This window comes from Carcharodon carcharias, chromosome 4 (assembly GCF_017639515.1).
Source record: "Carcharodon carcharias isolate sCarCar2 chromosome 4, sCarCar2.pri, whole genome shotgun sequence".
NCBI classification, from domain to species: Eukaryota; Metazoa; Chordata; class Chondrichthyes; order Lamniformes; family Lamnidae; genus Carcharodon; species Carcharodon carcharias.
This window is the reverse complement of record NC_054470.1, coordinates 22,536,785-22,555,955: the sequence shown is the minus strand read 5'-3', so window position 1 is coordinate 22,555,955 and position 19,171 is coordinate 22,536,785. Positions and strand designations below refer to the sequence as shown.

The 19,171-nt window shown below is 37.8% G+C and overlaps 1 protein-coding gene across 4 annotated transcripts in view; it reads left to right on the top strand.

Annotated features, from left to right (window-relative positions):
* The first annotated feature begins 866 nt into the window (after positions 1-866).
* The window catches only part of carnmt1 (carnosine N-methyltransferase 1), a 36,380-nt gene continuing 18,075 nt past the window's right edge, over positions 867-19,171 (top strand). The window contains exons 1-8 of one of the 4 annotated variants that reach the window (XM_041186320.1): positions 867-1,017; positions 6,926-7,130; positions 9,151-9,317; positions 13,913-14,053; positions 14,378-14,556; positions 15,253-15,366; positions 15,837-15,898; positions 16,471-16,564. In XM_041186320.1, the coding sequence (XP_041042254.1) occupies positions 902-1,017; positions 6,926-7,130; positions 9,151-9,317; positions 13,913-14,053; positions 14,378-14,556; positions 15,253-15,366; positions 15,837-15,889 (975 nt within the window). In that variant the 5' untranslated portion in view covers positions 867-901 and the 3' untranslated portion in view covers positions 15,890-15,898; positions 16,471-16,564. Of the gene's footprint in view, positions 1,018-6,925; positions 7,131-9,150; positions 9,318-13,912; positions 14,054-14,377; positions 14,557-15,252; positions 15,367-15,836; positions 15,903-16,470; positions 16,565-19,171 lie in introns of those variants that run through there. The other 3 variants (XM_041186319.1, XM_041186322.1, XM_041186318.1) reach the window with 3 other exon arrangements.

Sequence of the window (19,171 nt, the reverse complement as noted above, 5' to 3'; positions counted from 1 at the left end):
TTCAATTATGAATATAGATTGGAAAAGTCATGACAGTTTTCTTTGGAGAAACGAAGGCTGAGAGAGATTTGATAAGAGATATACAAAATCATGAAAGGACTGGGCAAGAGGAGAGAGGGAGAAACTGCTTCCATGTGTGAAAGGATCAAAACAAGAGGGCAGAGCTTTAAAATAATTGGCAAAAGAAGCAAAAGGGACATGAGCAAGAAACATCTTCAGCGAATGGTTAAGGTCTGGAATGCACTGTCTGACACATGGTGAAGGTGAAGACAGGTTCAGTCAAAAACAGAATTACCTGGAAAAACTCAGCAGGTCCGGCAGCATCGGCAGAGAAGAGTTGACGTTTCGAGTCCTCATGACCCTTCAACAGAACTGCCGATGCTGCCAGACCTGCTGAGTTTTTCCAGGTAATTCTGCTTTTTGTTTTGGATTTCCAGCATCTGCAGTTTTTTTTTTTGTTTTTTTTTATCACAGGTTCAATCAAAGCATTGAAAAGGGAATTAGACTGTTGTCTGAAATTTTCAGGGCTGTGGGGAAGAAGGCGAGAGAAAGGCACAAAGTGAATCTGGAGAGCCAGTGCAGACACGATGGGCCAAATGGCCGCTTTCTGAGCTGTAACAATTCTGTGATATGAAGGCGTGTTTGTTCTTATAACCAGTTTTAACTTCAAATGTGAGAGCAACCTAGCAGGTGGATTCCTCTGCGCACTGTCTCCCGACCCGCCGCTGAGTCGGCGCCGTGTGGCTGCATCCTCCGGCCCTCCGGGTGTCGCTGTGAGGCGGGAGTGTGCGGTTGGTGTGTGTGCGCGCGCGGTGGGGGCCGCTCTTGCTGCCGCCTCCTCGGCGCGGTTGTGAGGAAGGGGGGGGTTTCGCTGGTGGCGGCTTCACCGAGCGGAGAGAAGATGGAGAACGAGGGGAACCAGCAGTGCCCCGGGGAGGAACAAGAGAAAGAGGAGGAGGAGGAGCGTTTGGAGAAAGAGCACTTCTGGAAAATCATTAATGCTTTTAGATATTATAGGTAAACTGGAAAAACACAGGCGGCCACCCAGTGAGAGTGAGTGAGTGAGGGAGGGAGAGGGAGTGAGGGGGGAGGGGGGGAGGGGGGTGAGTGAAGAGGAGGCAGCCCAGGCCTGAGAGAGAGGGAGGTGGTCAGAGGCTGTCTGACAGCAACACACACAAACCTTGATCTACAGCACCATTTACATTTACTCAGCTTTTTTATAGTTACCTGCATGTCTGTTCAGTGCTTTTTGTATTAATTTGTTGATAAATCCTGTTCTCTTGTAATTTCTAGGGGACTTAAAGGGCTCGAGTCTTTCGAAAATCTAGGCAAACCGTCCCTTGGTTTATGTATAATCTCCCAGTGGCATACTGCTTTTCCCTATCTCCTCCCCTCCCACAATGAAACACAAACTTAACCTACTGACCTTTTTTTTATCTAAGAGTAGCACCCTATTTTTTATGGGGGCAAGAGGAGGATGAAAATGCTTAAGATTCACACGAACAATTGTTAGAGAAAAGAAGGAATAATTTTGAAATTCTTTACGTCCCATACAGATATGCTTAATATTACAGAATCACAGCATTTTAATGGCACAGAAGGAGGCTGTTTGGCCCATCATGTCTGCACCGGCTCTCCAAATGACCTAGTGCCATGGCCCTGCTTTTTTCCTGTATCCCTGTACATTGTTTCTATTCAGATAATCATTTAATGCCCTCTTGAATGCCTCAATTGAACCTGCCTCCATCACAATTTCAGGCAGTGCATTCCAACCCGAACCACTCGTATGAAAAAGTTTTTTCTCTTTATGTTATCTGCTTCTGTAAAATAGTTCAGTAGTTATAGTACCAGTAGTCATTCTGCAGATTTCAACATTTTTGTTATTAAAACTTTTTTTTACATGGATGTTTAGTAAATTCATTGAGGTACCACACAAAAGAATATGCAATATAAGGGCTCATGGAGCTGGGGTTAATATATTAGCATGATGGAGGATTGGTTAAAGGACAGGAAACATTGGTATGCTGTTACTGGTAGGGTACCACAGTGATTAGTGTTCCAGCCTTGGCTATTTTCATCGAAGTCATTGATAATGATTGAAGCAATCAAATGTAATGTATCCAAGTTTGCTGATGATATAAAGCTAGGTGGGAAACTTGAGCTGTGAGGAGAACACAGTCTGTAAAAGGATGTAGACAGGTCAAGTGAGTGAGCTAGGAGGCAATAGATGGGAGTATAATATGGGGAAATGAGATTTTTCACTTTGGTAAGAAGAATAGAAAAATATTTTTTACAAGGTGGAAAACTATTAAATGTTGGTATTCAGAGGAATTGGAATGTCCTTGTACAAGAAACATTGAAAGTTTATATGCAGGTATAGCAAGCAATTAGGAAGGCAGATGTCAAAAATATAGGTAAACTGTCTTATTCAAAAAAGAGTTAGTGTAACAGGTAAGGAAGTCTTGTTGCAATTATATAGAAGTTTGATGAGATCACACCTGGAATGCTGTGTACCTCTGGAAGGATATGCAGGCACTTGCCTTAGAGGGGGAAAAGCAAATGTTCACTGGATTGATTCCGGCGATGAAAGGTTGGTCTTTGAGGTGAGATTGAGAAGAATGGGCCCATACTGAAGTTTAGAAGAATGAAAGATCTCATTGAAACTATAAAATTTTGAGAGAGTATAACAGGATAGATGCTGAGAGGCTGTTTCCCATGGCTAGAACTGGGGTCATTGCCTCATGATAAAGGGTTGGCCATTCAGGAATTGAGATGAGAAATTTTTTGACTCAACGGGTTGTAAATCTTTGGAATTGTCTACCCAAAGCTGTGTCTGCTCAGTCATTGAGTATATTCAAGACAGAGATTGATAGGTTTTTGGACTCCAGAGGAATCAAAGCATATGGGGATCAAGCCGGAAAGTGGAGTCAAGATCGAGGTTCAATCATAGGCTTAATGAAGATTAGAGCAGGCTCTTGGAGCTGTGTGGTCTAATTATGCACCTATTTATATTCTTAGATTCCTTTAAATTCTGTTACCATTGTTAGTGTCAGTACTCCACATTCATTCTAAATTAGGAGATCCATCTTGGAACTCTCTTGTATATTTCAGAATATGTGTTTTTATAACTGAATTTGATTTTAAAAAAATAAAATACATAATTTCCACTTGTTTCTTGATTTTTTTTCAACACATTTTTCAGGATTCAATTTGATTTCATGTCCTATGCTCCGTAGAAGATCCAAGGGATAGAAATAACGTATTGAAAGTAAATAGCACAGCACTGAATGATACTGACTTCCAGTCTATTATCCTCAATGCCCAACGTGTATTCTACATATATCATAAATTTCTGATTTTTATTAAAATGCTTTTCAAATCAAAATTAAGTTACAAAATTAGGGCATGTAAATTTTGCATCCATTGTGTATGGAACAGTTTTACTTTTTAAATTGAGACTCTAGTTAAGGCCAGCTAAGGCTGTCTGAAACCGGATTTGCTTTTGCCTGCCAAAAGTAATGGTAAGAAGGAAAGGGAAGCAGATATTATATATGTATAGGCCTAGCTTAATTTTGAATGTCCCAAATAAGTTAGTAAAATGCTAACTTTAGATGCAAGAAATCAAAAAAGAGCTTGGACACTTATTAATTATCAAAGTCCATTTTAATAGCATTAAACATTAAAATACATCATATTCTATATGTTTCATCACAATAAGCAGCCATGCCATGTGTTTGGAAATGAAATATCTGAGAGCGCAAATCAACTAACTTCTGCATCCATGCACCTGAAAATAACATACAATAACTTGCACAAAGCTTATAGAGAAATCCATAACTTAAACCTAAAAGACAGTATGAAAACATGAGAATTATTCAATTCTTAATTAGGTTAGTATAGAAACTAATCGGGCCTTTGTTTAGTAAAATCCACCAAAATCTGCTAATTATAAAGTAATTATATTAAATATGTAATCAAATGTAATAAATTTTAAAATTTACTAATTAAAGCTTCATTAGCAGTTCTAGCGTTTTGATGCTGGCCATGTAAGCATATAGTGCTGTCTGAATTTGCAGTTCTGTTATGATCACTCCACTTCCACTGACTCTTAATCTATGGAACACCAGTTTTGCAATGAACTACAGCTGATAACATGAGAGAATCAGTAAATATAATAATACTCTTGTTCTCACTGAACAATAGTCTGAAGTGGAATTTGAAAATCGAGGGATTGGTTAGCACTTCCCAATGCATCCCTGTAACAGTGCAACTCTCTCACTTTTGGATTATCTGGCGTTCGGATTATCTGGTGTTCAGTTTATCTAGTGAAGACCAGGACAGAAAACGTAATATTGATCACAATTGAAGTGAAGACATAACATTTTGTATGTGGGATAATTGTCAGTGAGTGGCACTAATGAGAAACAAGATAGTAATTCATTTGAATAGTTAGCATATCTGTGGAATGCTGGATTGAATTATGCTGAAACTAGTTGCCAGCCATAAATTTTAATTAATAGGTGTGTTGAGGTCAATAGATACAGTATGATGTAAGTGGGAAGGTATGCCTCCATGTTCTCAACTGAGCATTGAAGTCTCTGAAGAGTTTTGGCTCTCCTTCAGTGTTGTACCTTTTTTGTCCTATAGCCGTGAATGAAAAATATGCTATGCAGTATACCATTTGATAAAAAGCATACAGATTGTTCCTGTAACTTCTAGGCTAAGAGTTGAATGACATGCAATAGCTTGCTTTAATGTCTAAATGATAGCCCATGTTCTCAGTTGTTAAAATTTTAAGTGTGGAATTGTGAACTATGCACCAGATTTTTATATTACATTTTGTAATGTATAATTATTCAAAGTGATGAAAGTTGTTGCTAATAAGGCAAGATTTCATGTGGCAGACTTCAGTATAAAAATCTAAACTGTATTTTAGTTCTTGGATTATCCAGTAATTCAGTAAAGTCATGTGAGTTGTGTCTTTGTTAGCAATGGCACAAATTTCCGGTTATAAGGGTATGGCACAATCATGGAAAATTTAATCAGACCGTTGAATGAGAACTGAATGAGCCCTCAAACTGTAACAGACAGATGGGGCATATCATTTATACAGCTTTAGCTGTGAACTCATAATTTTCAGTTTTATTTATAGTTGGTTATTTTGTTATAGAATTACATTTACCATTATCTTTTTATACCTTACACTTTTGTTGCAGTTAATCTGTGTTTTCCCTCTTTATTCTGCTGGTAACTGGTGGCAGAATAGTTTTATTTTGTATTTTATTTTTAGTTTTTTTTAAACCCATTTAGTAGTGTGTGTTTATTTCAGTGATTTCATCATTAAAATAAATATTCTGGCACTAACTAAATAGCAAAGCAATTGCATTAAATGGTGAAAAAAGACTGACATTTATATAGTGCCTGTCTCAACCTCAATGCCCCTCAAGCTGCTTTACAGGCAGTGCAGCATTTTTGAAGTGTAGTCACTATTGTAATGTAAGAAACTTAAAACCAATTTGTGCAAAGCAAGGTCCTTAAAACAGCAATGCGACAAAGATCACATGATTTGTTTTAGTGACACTGGTTGAGGTTTGAGGGAACTCACCTCTTCTTCAAAGTAGTGCCATGAGATCTTTTCCAACCACGTGTGAGAGCAAACAGAGCTTCATTTTAATATGTTATCTGTGCAGCACTCCCTTGATACTGTATTGGAGTGTCTGCCTCGATTTTATATTCGAGTCTCTGAAGTGGGACTTGAATCTGCAATTTTCTAGCTTGATAGGGTAGACACTGAGAGGTTGTTTACCCTGGCTGGGGAATCTAGGACATTGGTACAGGGAATCAAGGACATCGGTACAGAGTCAATCATTTAGGACTGAGATGGGGCATTTCTTCACTCAAAAGGTTGTGAAACTTTGGAATTCACTACTCCCAAAGGGCTGTGAATGCTCCATCATTAAACATATTTAAGGCTGAGATAGATTTTTTGGTCTCTCAGGGAATCAGGTGACATAGGGAGAAGGGGGAAAGGGAAGTTGAAACAGAAGATCTGCCATGATCGTACTGAATTGCAGAGCTGGCTGGATTGGCATACTTATCCTTTTTCTTATGTTCTTGTGCTCTGAATCAAAGGTGAGAGTGCTACCCAATGAGTTACTGTTGACATTGTACCCAGTTTAAAAAAAAATCCAATGAAATCGCAGCTCAATAATTTACTCTGAAAACAAAGGACCCGCTACTAGCTTGTATTTTTTCACAGGGAATAGTTGAGGTGTCTTTTTTGAACTATATTGTTTGCATCTTTTTAACATAACAGTGGTTCTAAAGTAAAAGTTGTTTACAGTTTTGACTCATTTGGAGGCTATAGATATGTGTTGTTTTATTTCACATGTTTCTCTATCTTTTCTTGCTTTCTCCCTTCTACTGTGCATTATTCAACACTTGAAGAGCACAGACTATCCATAAACACTGCATTGGTGTTCTCCATAAGATTTGCAAATGTGGTACATCAATAGGCAATAGTTTGGAATTTGTCATGGCTTTGGATGCTGTTCTTGTGTCCAGTCATTAAAAGATACAATGCTTGTTTTAAGCATTTTGCATAATTTCTCCGGCCACTTTTCTGGCAAATTATAATATTTTGGCATAATAGCATTCTTAAATATTGATAGCACTTTTTAAGGATATTATGCAAGCTTGTATTGTCAATTGCATAATTATGTTTTGATAAAGATAGTTGGCATTAATATCAATTTAATATGATTGCTGTAAGTTTTATAAATATTTAAATGATGGACTCCAGGACTTTGGTATAAGCTAATAGGCTATAAGATGAAAAATTGCAGGTTCTGCAATTATGCTTGTGAAATTTGTTGCATTGTTCACAATTTTCCTGCTCATTTTTCAATGCAACTTCACTTTCCAGGATTTATGCTCATGAGAGGGTAACTCGTTCTGAAAAGCAATTCCAGTCCCTTCCAGCAGCTCATCGGAAGCTGCTTCCTAATTTCCTTCCTCACGTGAACAAATTAAGGGAGTGTATTGAACATAACTACGAGATCCTGAAAGCAATTATTAACAACTGCAATCATATGTTTGAAAATAAGGAATATGGAGTCATAGATATGGAGGTAAGTGAAACACAAACATGGCATCATTTTGAAAACTCAGCAGCCTGCAATGGCTCAAAAGCAACTTGGGGTTAGGTCCGTGTTTTTAATTCGTGCCAATTATCTAGGAGCATGCGTACATCTGAATAAATTAATTTTTTTTTTTGGTACAGTATTTAAGCTTAGCTTTTACCTAATAAATGCAATATTTTGGATTTTTTTCCTGCCTTTGTTAGAATAGTTGTACAATATTAAAATGCGAAAACCTGTCCTTCACAGTTTTGTTCTGTGAAGAACAGTGGATTCCTGGGAGTGCATGCAGATGACCTTAAGTCAAATATTTTATTGATGTCACTTGAACCCTAAAATGAGATTACAATCTTTTAAGTCAAATGTGATGTACACAGTATTTCTTATCTTTGAAGTACAGTAGTGTAGTATTGAGCATAAAAATTGCCACTCCAAGGCCTATTGAGTTAGCTTATTTCAGCCTTTACAGCATTCCAAATGCTGCAGTTGGTCTTAGTATCTCTGGGTGGCAAGATAAAAAATTAGCCAGAATTCCCACTTCTGATTCATATCTCCTGGAAGATGAACTTGGGTGGATGTTAAGTGAGGAAGACTAAGCAACATGTGGATGCTTCTGGGTGAAATGTAGTATTGTTAGATGAAGTATAGAGTTTCATTGTACCACTGCAAATTCAGAAGGATGCCATCTTCCTTCCACCCCTACCCCTTCACTGCAAGGTGCAACATTTCTATGCTGCACACAGTCGATTCCAATGATCTAATGAGCATGACATCCATGGCATTTTGTGTTGCGAACTTGGATCGCTGTGTACTGGGTTAGGATTGCTCAATCATTATACTCAGGGCTCTTTGTCGGGTGAGACCTCGCTACATTCTTTTTGGAGGTGATGCATATGGTGGTTGGGATAAATGTATTGGATGTGTTGTGTGTGGGCATTCAGAAAGCCTTTGACTAGGTATCACCAGGATACTACTGGAAAAGATCGAGGGGCATGAAATTAGTGGGAGGATATCAAATTGGATTAAAAGTTGGTTGGAAGGGAGGAAATAGAGTAGGATTTGGGAGCAGCTCCCCAAAGTGGTTGGAAGTAAAAAGAAAGTAAGACTTGTATTTATATAATCCTTCCAGTTCTACCAGACATCTCAAAATGTTTTACAGTAGTTGTTTTTAAAACAAATTATAGTCAGTGTAGGAAATGTGATGTTGGTTTAGGGGTAAATATTGGCCAGGACACCTGGGATAACACCCCTGCTCTTCATTGAAACAGTGCCATGGGATTTTTTACATCTACCCCAGTAAGCAGCTGGGGTCTTGGTTTAAAACTCATCTGAAAGACGACGTGAGAGTGCAGGACTCCCTTAGTACTTCACTGGAATGTTTGCATAGAATTTTATGCTTAAGCCCTGAAGTAGGACTTGAACCCAGAACCTTGTGAATCAGAGGCGAGAATGCTATCAACTGAACCACTGCTAACACTCAAGTGAGTAACAGCTGGATGACGTGGATAACCAGTGGGTTTTGGTTTTCAGATTCACAAGACCTTAAAAGCAGCACCCCTGGCAGATAAGATTTAAATTTAAAATAAAAAAACAGCTATTGGAATACTGGGTTTTATGACAAAAGGGATGGAATATTACAGTTTAGGGTTCTGAGGCTATGGAATGCACTGCTGGAGCTAGTGATTGAAGCAAAGACCATGTCAACATTTAACAATCGGTTATTGGGTAGTTGAAGGAAAGCAGAATAAAGACATATAGAAAAGGGCCAGGCATATGCAGTTATGGGTTACTGCGAATGTGGAAGATACATGCCACTGTTGACTAAATGGCCTATATTTGTGTTGTGTTTGTATGTGATTCTTTGCAGTTCACACAATGAGCTAGAAAATTGAAAAATACAAAAACTTAGGAGAGCAAAATCTAAGAATCTTACACCAGCTTTTTCTTAATAGGTCTTTTTTCCCTTGGGAGTTCATTTAGTAATAGACATTTTTTATTATAACATGTACAGGCTGACCCGGGACGATTAAAACCAGCATCCACCTTTGACATGGACAAACTGAAGTCCACCATTAAGCAATTTGTAAGGGATTGGAGTGATGATGGCAAGGCTGAACGGGATGCTTGTTATCGGCCAATCATTGAAGAAATCGTAAAACATTTCCCTCAGGATGAATGGTACGGTATTGGTTCCAAAAAATTATATGTTTATAGCCCTGAATGAGATATCAATTAAAATAATTGTATGCACCTATTAACCTTTTTCATCCTAGCACCATTTTCAACTTGTGATTTTGCTAGATTAGATTCAATGCATGACCTGTGTTTTGTACTGATCTCAGCTGTGGGGCATCACATTTGGTCTCTGTTCCTGGTTGAAGTAAAATAGCAGTCAAAGACCTTGGTCACACTCCAGTGTTTCCTGTTGTAAAGTAAACATTTGCAGAAATTGGTTGAGGATTCGGGTCAGCATGCCAAATGGTTTGCTAAGACTTTTTACCAGTACTTCAAACATAACACATGCTACCTGGGGAGGCACTGCCAAGATGTTGTTTACCTGGGACGCTTTACCTCAGCAAAAACCATCATTTTCAGGAGACCTGGGGAGAAAATTGAAACATAAACTCTCCAAGATATATAGCCAGCAGAGCACATACTTGCAAGAATTAAACAGCCAGAAGTGTACCCCAGAAGAAATTTTTCCTTTGAAAATAATAAAAGCAAAATATGTGATAGAATTACTGAAAGACAGTTTGAAAACATCAGGAGCTACTATCAGTGTAACTGGCCACTTCCAAAGGTCAATTCAGTCAGGCAGTTAAAAGTTGCTATTACAACAACTTGTATTTATATGGTGCCTTTAATTTAATAAAACATCCTAAGGCACGCTTCACAGAAGTACAAAGCAAAATATGATATGGATCTGTATAAGGAGACATTAGGGCAGATGACCAAAAGCTTCGACAAAGTGATAGGTATCGAGGAGTGTCTTAAAGATGAAAGTGAGGGAGAAAGGCAGAAACGTTTAGGGAGGGAACTCCAGTGCTAGGCCGCTCAAAGCATGGCCATCAATGGTGCAGCAGTTGAAATCAGGAATAAAACAGAAAAGGCTGGAAGAACTCAGCAGGCCTAACAGCATCCGTGGAGAGAGAAACAGAGTTAATGTTTTGAGTCCTTATGACCTTTCTTCAGAGCTAGAGCGGTTAAAATCAGGGATGCTCAAGAGGCCAGAATCAAAAAAGCACAGATACCAAGTAGAGTTATGGGACTGGAGGAGATTAGACTCAGGGAGGGGTGAGGCCATGCAGGGATTTGAAAACCAGGATGAAAATTTTAAAGCTATGATGTTGCTTAACCAGGAGCCGGTGTCGGTCAGCCAGCGCATGGGATGATGGGTGAACGGAATTTAGTGCGAGTTAAGACACAGGTAGCTGAGTTTTGGATGACCTCAAATTTATGGAGGGGAGAATGTGCAAGGCTGGGCAGGAGTGTGTTAGAAAAATTAAGTTTGGAGGTAACAAAGGCATGGATGAGGGTTTCAGCAGTGCAAGAGTTGAGGCGAGGACAGAGTTATGCTGGTGGGAAAAAGGCATTTTTAGCACCCTGCAAGGAAATTTGGTTGAAAGCTCATCTCAGTGTCAAATATAAACATAAACTCTCCAAGATATATAGCCAGCAGAGCACACACTTGCAATAATTAAACAGCCAGAAGTGTACCCCAGAAGAAATGTTTTCCTTTGTCTGAAAATAATAAAAGCAAAATATGTGATAGAATTACTGAAAGACAGTTTGAAAACATCAGGAGCTACTATCAGTGTAACTGGCCACTTCCAAAGTGCAATACAGTCAGGCAGTTAAAAGTTGCTATTACAAGGCTGCAAACAGTTTGGTTTAGCCTCAGTTGCCAGGGAGAGGGATGGAGTCAATGGCGGGGAACTGAATTTGTGGCAGGCACTGAAGGCAGTGCTTCAGTCTTCACAATATTCAATTGAAGGAAATTTATGCTGAACCAGTAACAAGCAGCCTGACAATTTAGAGACAGCGGAGGAGCTGAGAAGGCAGGGGTGGGGTAGAGCTGGGAGTCATCAGCATATAATTGGAAACTAATAGTATGTTTTCAGATAATATCAGGAGGGGCAGTGTACGGATTAGAATTAGGAGGAGGCCAAGAAAAAATCTTTGGGGGAAACACCTGAGGCAGTTGCGCAATGGCAATTCTCTGGCTACAATTAGTTCAATAAGAATGGAACCAGGTGAGTGCAGATCCAACCAGCTGGATGAGTTTGTTAGAACTTTACTTAATGCACGTTTTTCTTCCATAAGGTTAGCGGTAATGCTATTTTATATTTTTATTAATGTTTGGTTACAACCAATAGAGCATATTGTATTTATCCAATTAAAATTACTTTTGTAGTAATTCTGTGAACTGAATGGAAACTATCTAATTACCAATCAAAAGAAACAGCCATTCTTGCCAACGGAAACATAGATAGGTTAATTCATTTTGACTCAGATAAATTGTATACAATATATTACTAAAACATCCAGTAATGACATATTAAAGCTTTGTGCCCTTTTTGGAGCCAAATATACACAATCATCTTTGGAGCATAACCATGTAATGATAGTAGAGTCAAAAATACTGGGGCACTCAAAATGCAGTTGGATGCTAGACTTGGGTGAGTTAAGAACTAGAATGCTAAGCTTTGAAAAGCTGAGTAACCCTTTTTGATGTTTATTTTTTCTTAACCGTCTTGTCTCTCTCAAGTAATAGTTCTGATAAGTTACCATTCTTAAACAGTCTTCAAGTGCTTTTCCTTTGCGCACACGTCTTGTAAGTGTGTGTAATCTCGCTTTCTTGTTTACTACCCTCAGAGTTCCCCTCCCTCACCAGACCCCACATTTTTTGTGGTTAAAAAAACCTGGGCAACCTGGTGTCAGGTTATTCCAAATGTCTCTTTTGCCCCTGCTGCCAATAAACACATCAACTGTTGTGGGAAGTGTCCTATCTAATGTGTTTTGCTCTCTACATGGAGCATGTTGGCCTCTATTCTGTGTTTTTATGTATCACATCTGAGATTTTGCCTCAGGTTGTGTAGAACGGGAACTAGAGATCTGCATTCTCTACTCCATGGTGCCATGTTCATTTATCCCATTGTGTGTCATTACTATCCAGCTCCACCTGGAGAAGCAATGTTAACAAGATTTGACTCAGCATTTCTACAGAAACTGATGCACCATAAATAGCCGACCTTTAGAAGTTATTTTCAATTTCCAAACTTCTGACTAAAATGTTCAAGGCACATGAGCAAACTACCACTCCTGTAGATATAATTTCATATATATTATTCATTGATTTACATCAAAAATAAATAGAAACATGGAAAAGAATTTATGACACAAAAGATGTCATGCCCATATGGGCCAGAAAATAGCTATGCAGCCTGATCCCACCATCCAGTTTTTCGTGCATAGCCCTGTATTTTTGACTTTGTCAAAAGCTTGGTCAAAATTCACATAGAATACATTAAATGAGCTACCCTTATCAATCCTCCTTGTTACCTCCTTAAAAAATTCAATCGAGTTAATCAGACAGGGCATTCTCTTAACAAATCAGTGCTAAGTATCCTCGATTAATCTGTGCCTTTCTAAATAATGATATATATTATCACTCAGAATTTTTTCCAATCTGCCCACCCCTGAGGTTACCCCTTCCCTTTTAAACAATGGTACAACATTAGCAGCCCTCCAGTTCTCCAGCACCATACCTGTTCCCAGAGAGGATTGGAAAGTAATGTTCAGAGCCTCTATTATTTCTTCCCTTGTTTCTCTTAGCAGCATGTGATGCATTTCATCCAGATCTAGTGGTTATCCACTTTTAAGGGTGCTAAACATTTTAATATTTCCTTCCTTACTATGTTTAACCCATCCAATATTTCACACTGCTCCTCCTTAGCTATGCCTGCTTTGAAAACAAATGCAAAGCATTCATTAAGGATTATGCCTACGTCTCCCACTTCCACTCATTACCTTTTTGCCTCCAATTGGCCCTACTCTTTCCTTAGCTATCCTCTTGCTCTTTATGTATTTATAAAATGTCTTTCCAGTTTCCTTGATTTTATTTTCCAATTTTTTTCTGTGTTCTGTCTTTGTTTCCCTATTTTCCTTTTTAATTTCTCCTTTGCACTTTCTTTACTGCAGAAACCCTAAAGGACGATTGTCAGACTTTTGACATCCGACAAGCTTAGCTTTTTTTGCCTTATCTTACTCTGTATGTTCTTTAACATCTATGGTACTACAATAGAATGAAAACTAAAAATTAACCTTCTACATGTGGGTAGCCAGAAATAACTTCTTCTTTGGGTTGGGCCAAGCAGATCACACTGCTGCTCATGGCACACTGCTGTCAATTATAAGCCACTCCAGTAGAGTTGTTCATTAGATAAGACATTGAGGTTACTGCATTATCAAAGTAGTTGATTCTAAATGGTAAAATATGAATGATAACAAAAAGTTTGTTAACTACATACAGAGAAAAACAATTGAAGCATAAGTTTTCAAACAAGAAACGGCTGAACATATACCTGCATTTGAATGCTCAAAGACCTTAGTATTGTTAATTTCTAATTGCCAAAGATGCTGTACAATACAAAACCTGACTAATCCATTTGAACCATTTGATTTATACAGTGGTACTTGATAATTGTTTAATTTCCCAGCTTAGTTCTTGCATATGAAATTAATTGTTACGATATATTGCTCTTTCAATACAGCAATCCTGCTGACATGAACATACTTGTACCGGGAGCAGGACTTGGAAGACTAGCCTGGGAGATTGCTAGACTGGGTTATAGCTGCCAGGGTAATGAGTGGAGTCTATACATGCTCTTCTGTTCACATTTTGTACTAAACAGGTAGGGTATGATGTCAGAATTTGCTGCAGAGTATGTAGTTTTAAAATTGTTTTCCAATTTGAAATGATTAAAGCAGTATGATTTGATTTAAAAGCAAAACAGAAAATCCTGGATTACACAGCAGGCCAATCAGAATTTATAAAGCGGAAAATAGGTTATGTCCAAATCTTTCATTGGCCTTTACGCATACTGACTGAATTGTGTATTTCCAGCACTTTTCTGTTTTAATTTGATTTTCAGCATTTACAATGTTTTTGTTTGAAAAATCTAAATATGATTATGATGTATTAAAGTGCGTAATTTTACTCATTCCTCCTTTTTCAGATGTACTGGAGTTAACACAATGACACTTTATCCCTGGATACATCAATTTAGTAACAATAAGCGATCAGCTGATCAGATTCGACCAGTCCATTTTCCTGATGTTAATTCACATAGTCTTCCATCTCATGCTAACTTTTCTATGACAGCAGGAGATTTCCAGGAGATCTATACAGAACCAAGTAAGCTCATCCATTATTGGCTGAGTTATTCTATGAACATTATTATTTGGACTTATTTGCAGTTTTAGCATAGTGCACTTATAACTCAAATGTTTAGTAATGGACTGTAAATCTGTTGCTTGTTAAGAATCCTTTCAGCTTCTAAATTTGAGTTGTTTTATTCCAGGACTAGATTTAAAATACAATGCTTTACAAATTGCTGTGTTTTTAGATTTCTAAGTTGCAATATTAATGGTTTTGAAACAGTCTAAACCACCTTCGTCCAAGTCTTTGAATTTCATTTCACAGTTGCTATTATTTATGTCCAAGCATTACAACCTCATTACAGCCATGGTCCAAATATGGACCAGAAAGTTGAATTTCAGAGGTGTGGGTGGGAGTGACTGCCCTTGACATCAAGGGAAACTTACCCAGCAGCTGGACTGTGTCATGGAGCCGTCCTGAAGTGGCTCACCATTGTTTTCCTGGCTTCCCCACCACCACCCAGCCACCCTAGGGCTAGGAAAATGCTGCTGATCGTGTCCATAACTAATTTAGTGATATGAAGTATAGATTAACTGCCTGGGTGCAGCTGCATCTGAATTTTATCACCTTTATTTCCTTATAGGAAATTTCTTCATTAAGAGTGGAAAAAACACTTCCTTGAGTCTTCATATCACACAAATGTAAAATAACTTTAGTTTTTTGTATTAACAGATGCTTGGGATTGTGTAGCAACGTGTTTCTTCATTGACACAGCACATAATGTTGTTGATTACATTGAAACAATATGGAAGATTCTGAAACTTGGAGGAATATGGATAAACCTTGGTGCGTAATCAGAATATTCTGTTTACAGCTAATTTGCTTGCTCTTCTGTTAGCTAAAAGTATGTGCACCTATGCATTTTAAACTGTTATAAATGGAATACATATCTCAGGGTTTAAGAATGAAATGTTTTGGCATTTGAATCAGTCTTGGGAATTAATAAAGCCAGATTCACCCATCATTAGCTGTACTAGAATGTTTCCATTTTTAAACCGCAAGTGTATAAATTGATGCTGCCAAATCACTGAATATAGTTTTGAGGAGAAATCCTTCTGTATGTCAGTTCTGTTTTCTCCAGAAATAATGATCACAACTGCCTTGATTCCTTAAGGTATAGCCATAACAAAGTAAAATGTGAACATGATGGTGTTTGCTTTTATAAATGTACTACAGCAATATTAAATGTAACAGAAGCACTAGTGGTATTTTAAATTATGTTCCTCTGATGCTTTTCCACCTATTTCCTTATATAGACAACACAAATACTTCGTGCAAAGTGCAAAACCTGATAAAGAAAGCACCTTGAAGACTCTTTGTAGGTGACCATTATTCTGCAGATTGTGTTTTATTTTGCCTTTAATTTTATATATAAACTAAGCAGATTAGAGAAGTGACAGAAACCTGACTGTATATGATCAGGGTGAATGCTCATTTATGAAATTATTAATGCTTGAGTGGCAGAATATTGGTAGATTCTGAATCTTGATCTCCTTAAAGGAAGTGGGGGATATGACAGTGGAGCAACTCCTGGCTTTGATGGAGGTACTGTTAGTTCAGATGTTTTCATCAAAGTAATAATGAACTAAATTTGAAACGGCATAGGTTTTGACTGAAAGTATGTTGCGGAGATTTTTGGACATCTGTAAAATACATACAGAACTTAGAAAAATGCACTATATAGTGTTTAATAGTAAACATCTAAACTATATGTACATTTTTATAGAAGTACTTTTCATTTTATACATTTTTTCCAACAGTTTATATTTTGTTCTCAAACTGTTTAGGGTTGAAACTTAATATTTTCAAATTAACATTTTGTGCTGCTGGTTGTATTAAGTATGTGCAAATGCATCAATCGTAGAAACATCACTTTTTACTGAATTGTAGATATTTGTCAGAGAACTTGGAATGAAAATTGTCCTTGGCTATCACGCCTGCTTTTCCATAGACTACATGCATCATGAACTCTACCACACTAGGTAAATTATCTAAAGGAAATTTTTTATGCATTTTTCCTTTTACCCTATCCGGTCCTTCAGATACTAATCTAACTTTATCACCTATAATATTCAACATTGAACAATTGGTTTCCACAAATATTTCCATGGTCTCTGTAGCATAGGAGCCATTTTGTTCCATGGAATATTTGAATGTACCTTTTCCTATTTATTCTTATCTACCCTTTTCTTCACCAGCTATTTGCCTATCATTTTAAGTCATGGATACAACCTTTGCTGTGAGTCTGTACCACAAGCCCTTTGAGAAGGGAGAAATTTCCTTCCAATTCTATTCTTGTTAATTTTGCTATCGTGTTCTGTATTCTCACTCCAAGGTAAATGACCTGCATACATATGTATTATTGTATTTGAGCATTTTAAAGACCTGGAACATGTCTCCTTCTTATTTTCTCCAATGAATACAAATTCTGTCTGTGACTCTGTTTATAACTTGGAGGCCCAAGTACCTCATAATTCTCTGTTGTTCCTCTCTGAGTCGTCTTGTTGCATCAGTCTTTTTGGCGGTAGGGCATGCAGGATTTTAAATGTTAGGCAAACAATGGGTTTTCAGATAAGGTTAAAATGGCTTGTTTTGACTTGTTTTCAAATATTTTCAGATACATTCTTGCACTTTATTAGCTTTGTTACAGGAGCAGTCTTGCCTAATTGTATATTTGCAATATGTAGCCAGCTATCATGTTCTTTGCAAATGGATCGCTGTGCGTGTTTAAGCTTCATGTTTCCTTCTGTAAGGAAGGGATTAATCATTGACTTGAAGTGCATTGATGTAGTACTGCTTAAAATTTTTCTTTATATTGTAGTATTGTTAGCTTTTAGAGTTAAACATTGAATTCTTACATTCTTAATGCTAGCTAAATTTAGGATTACAAAAAAGGATTAACAAGCAGGTTATAAGGAGATGGAACCATTGTAGTCTATAGCTCTGCAAAGCAAACAATTTTAAAACAGTGCACAAAACAAAAATCCTGCAGCTTTCTGCATTTTTTGGCTCTTTTTGTCACTAACTAATGGGATAAAGGCTGACAAATCCCCTTAAAAGAAGTGGCTGCAGAGATAGTGATGCATTGGTCATAATTTTCCAAAATTCCCTAGATTCTGGAAAAGTCCCAGCGGATTGGAAAACCACATGTAACACCTCTATTCAAGAAAGGAAGTAGACAGAGAGCAGGAAACTACAGGCCAGTTAGTCTAATATTTCTCATACGGGAAAATGCTGGAATCCATTATTAAGGAGATTGTGGCATGACATTTAGAAAATCATAATACAGAGTGTGTGGTTTTGTGAAAGATAAATTTTGTTTGATAAATGTGTTAGAGTTCTTTGAGTATGTAACAAGCTGGCTGGATGAAGTGGAACAGATAGATGTAGTGTATTTTGATTTCCAAAAGGCATTCGATAAGGTGCTACATGGAAGGTCACTGCACAAGATAAAATCTCTTGGTGCTGGGATGATACATAAGTGTCGATAGAGGATTGGCACACTAACGGGAAACAGAGTCAGGTTTAATGGATCATTTTCAATTTGGCAAACTGTTATTAGTGGAGTGCCACAAGGGTTAGTGCTGGGGCCTCAACCATTTATGATCTATATTAATGACTTTTGTGAAGGGACCGAGTGTATTGCAGTCAAAGTTGCTGATGAAACAAAATTGGGGGAAAGCAAGCTGTGAGGAGAATACAAATTATTTTCTGCAAAGGGATAGGTTAGGCGAGTGGCCAAAAAGTTTGGCAGATGACGTATAATGGGGGAAATGTGAGGTTGTCCGCTTTAGCAGGAAGAATAGAAAAGCAGAATATTATTTAAATGCAGAGGGATCTGGGTATCCTTGTACACGAATCACAAAAAGTTAACATGCAGATACAACAAGTAATTAGGAATGCAAATGGAATGTTGGCCATAATTATAGGGGGGTTGGAGTATAAAATTAGAGAGTTCTTACTACAACTGTGCAGAGCATTGATGAGACCACACCTCAAGTACTGTGTACAGTTTTGGCCTCTTTATTTAAGGAGGGATATACTTGCATTGGAGACAATTCAGAGAAGGCTCACTAGATTGATTCTTGGAATGATGGGATAGCCTTATTAGGAAAGGTTGAACAGGTTGAGGCTATACTCATTGGAGTTTAGAAGAATGAGAGGTGATCTTATTAAAAGTTTTAATTTCTGAGAGGGCTTGACAGGATAGATGCTGAAGGAATGTTTCCCCACATGGGGAAATCTAGAACTGGGGGCATGTTTAAAAATAAAACAGTCTCCCATTTAAAACTGAGATGAGGAGGAATTTCTTCTCTCAAAGAGTTATTAGTCTTGGGAATTCTCTTCCCCAGAGAGCAGTGGAGGGTGGGTCATTGAATATATTGAAGGCTCAATTAGATAGATTTTTGATCAACAAGGGATCCAGGGTTATGCTGGACTCAAGGAGCTACTGCTGCTCCTATTTCTTATGATTTAATTAACTTATTTTTCCTTAAGTTTTAACAAAGCAAGGGCTGTAATGATACCAAATGAAGGGGGGTGGGGATCTTGAGGAACCAATCAAGAGACCCAGTCGTGCTTTCAGTTTACA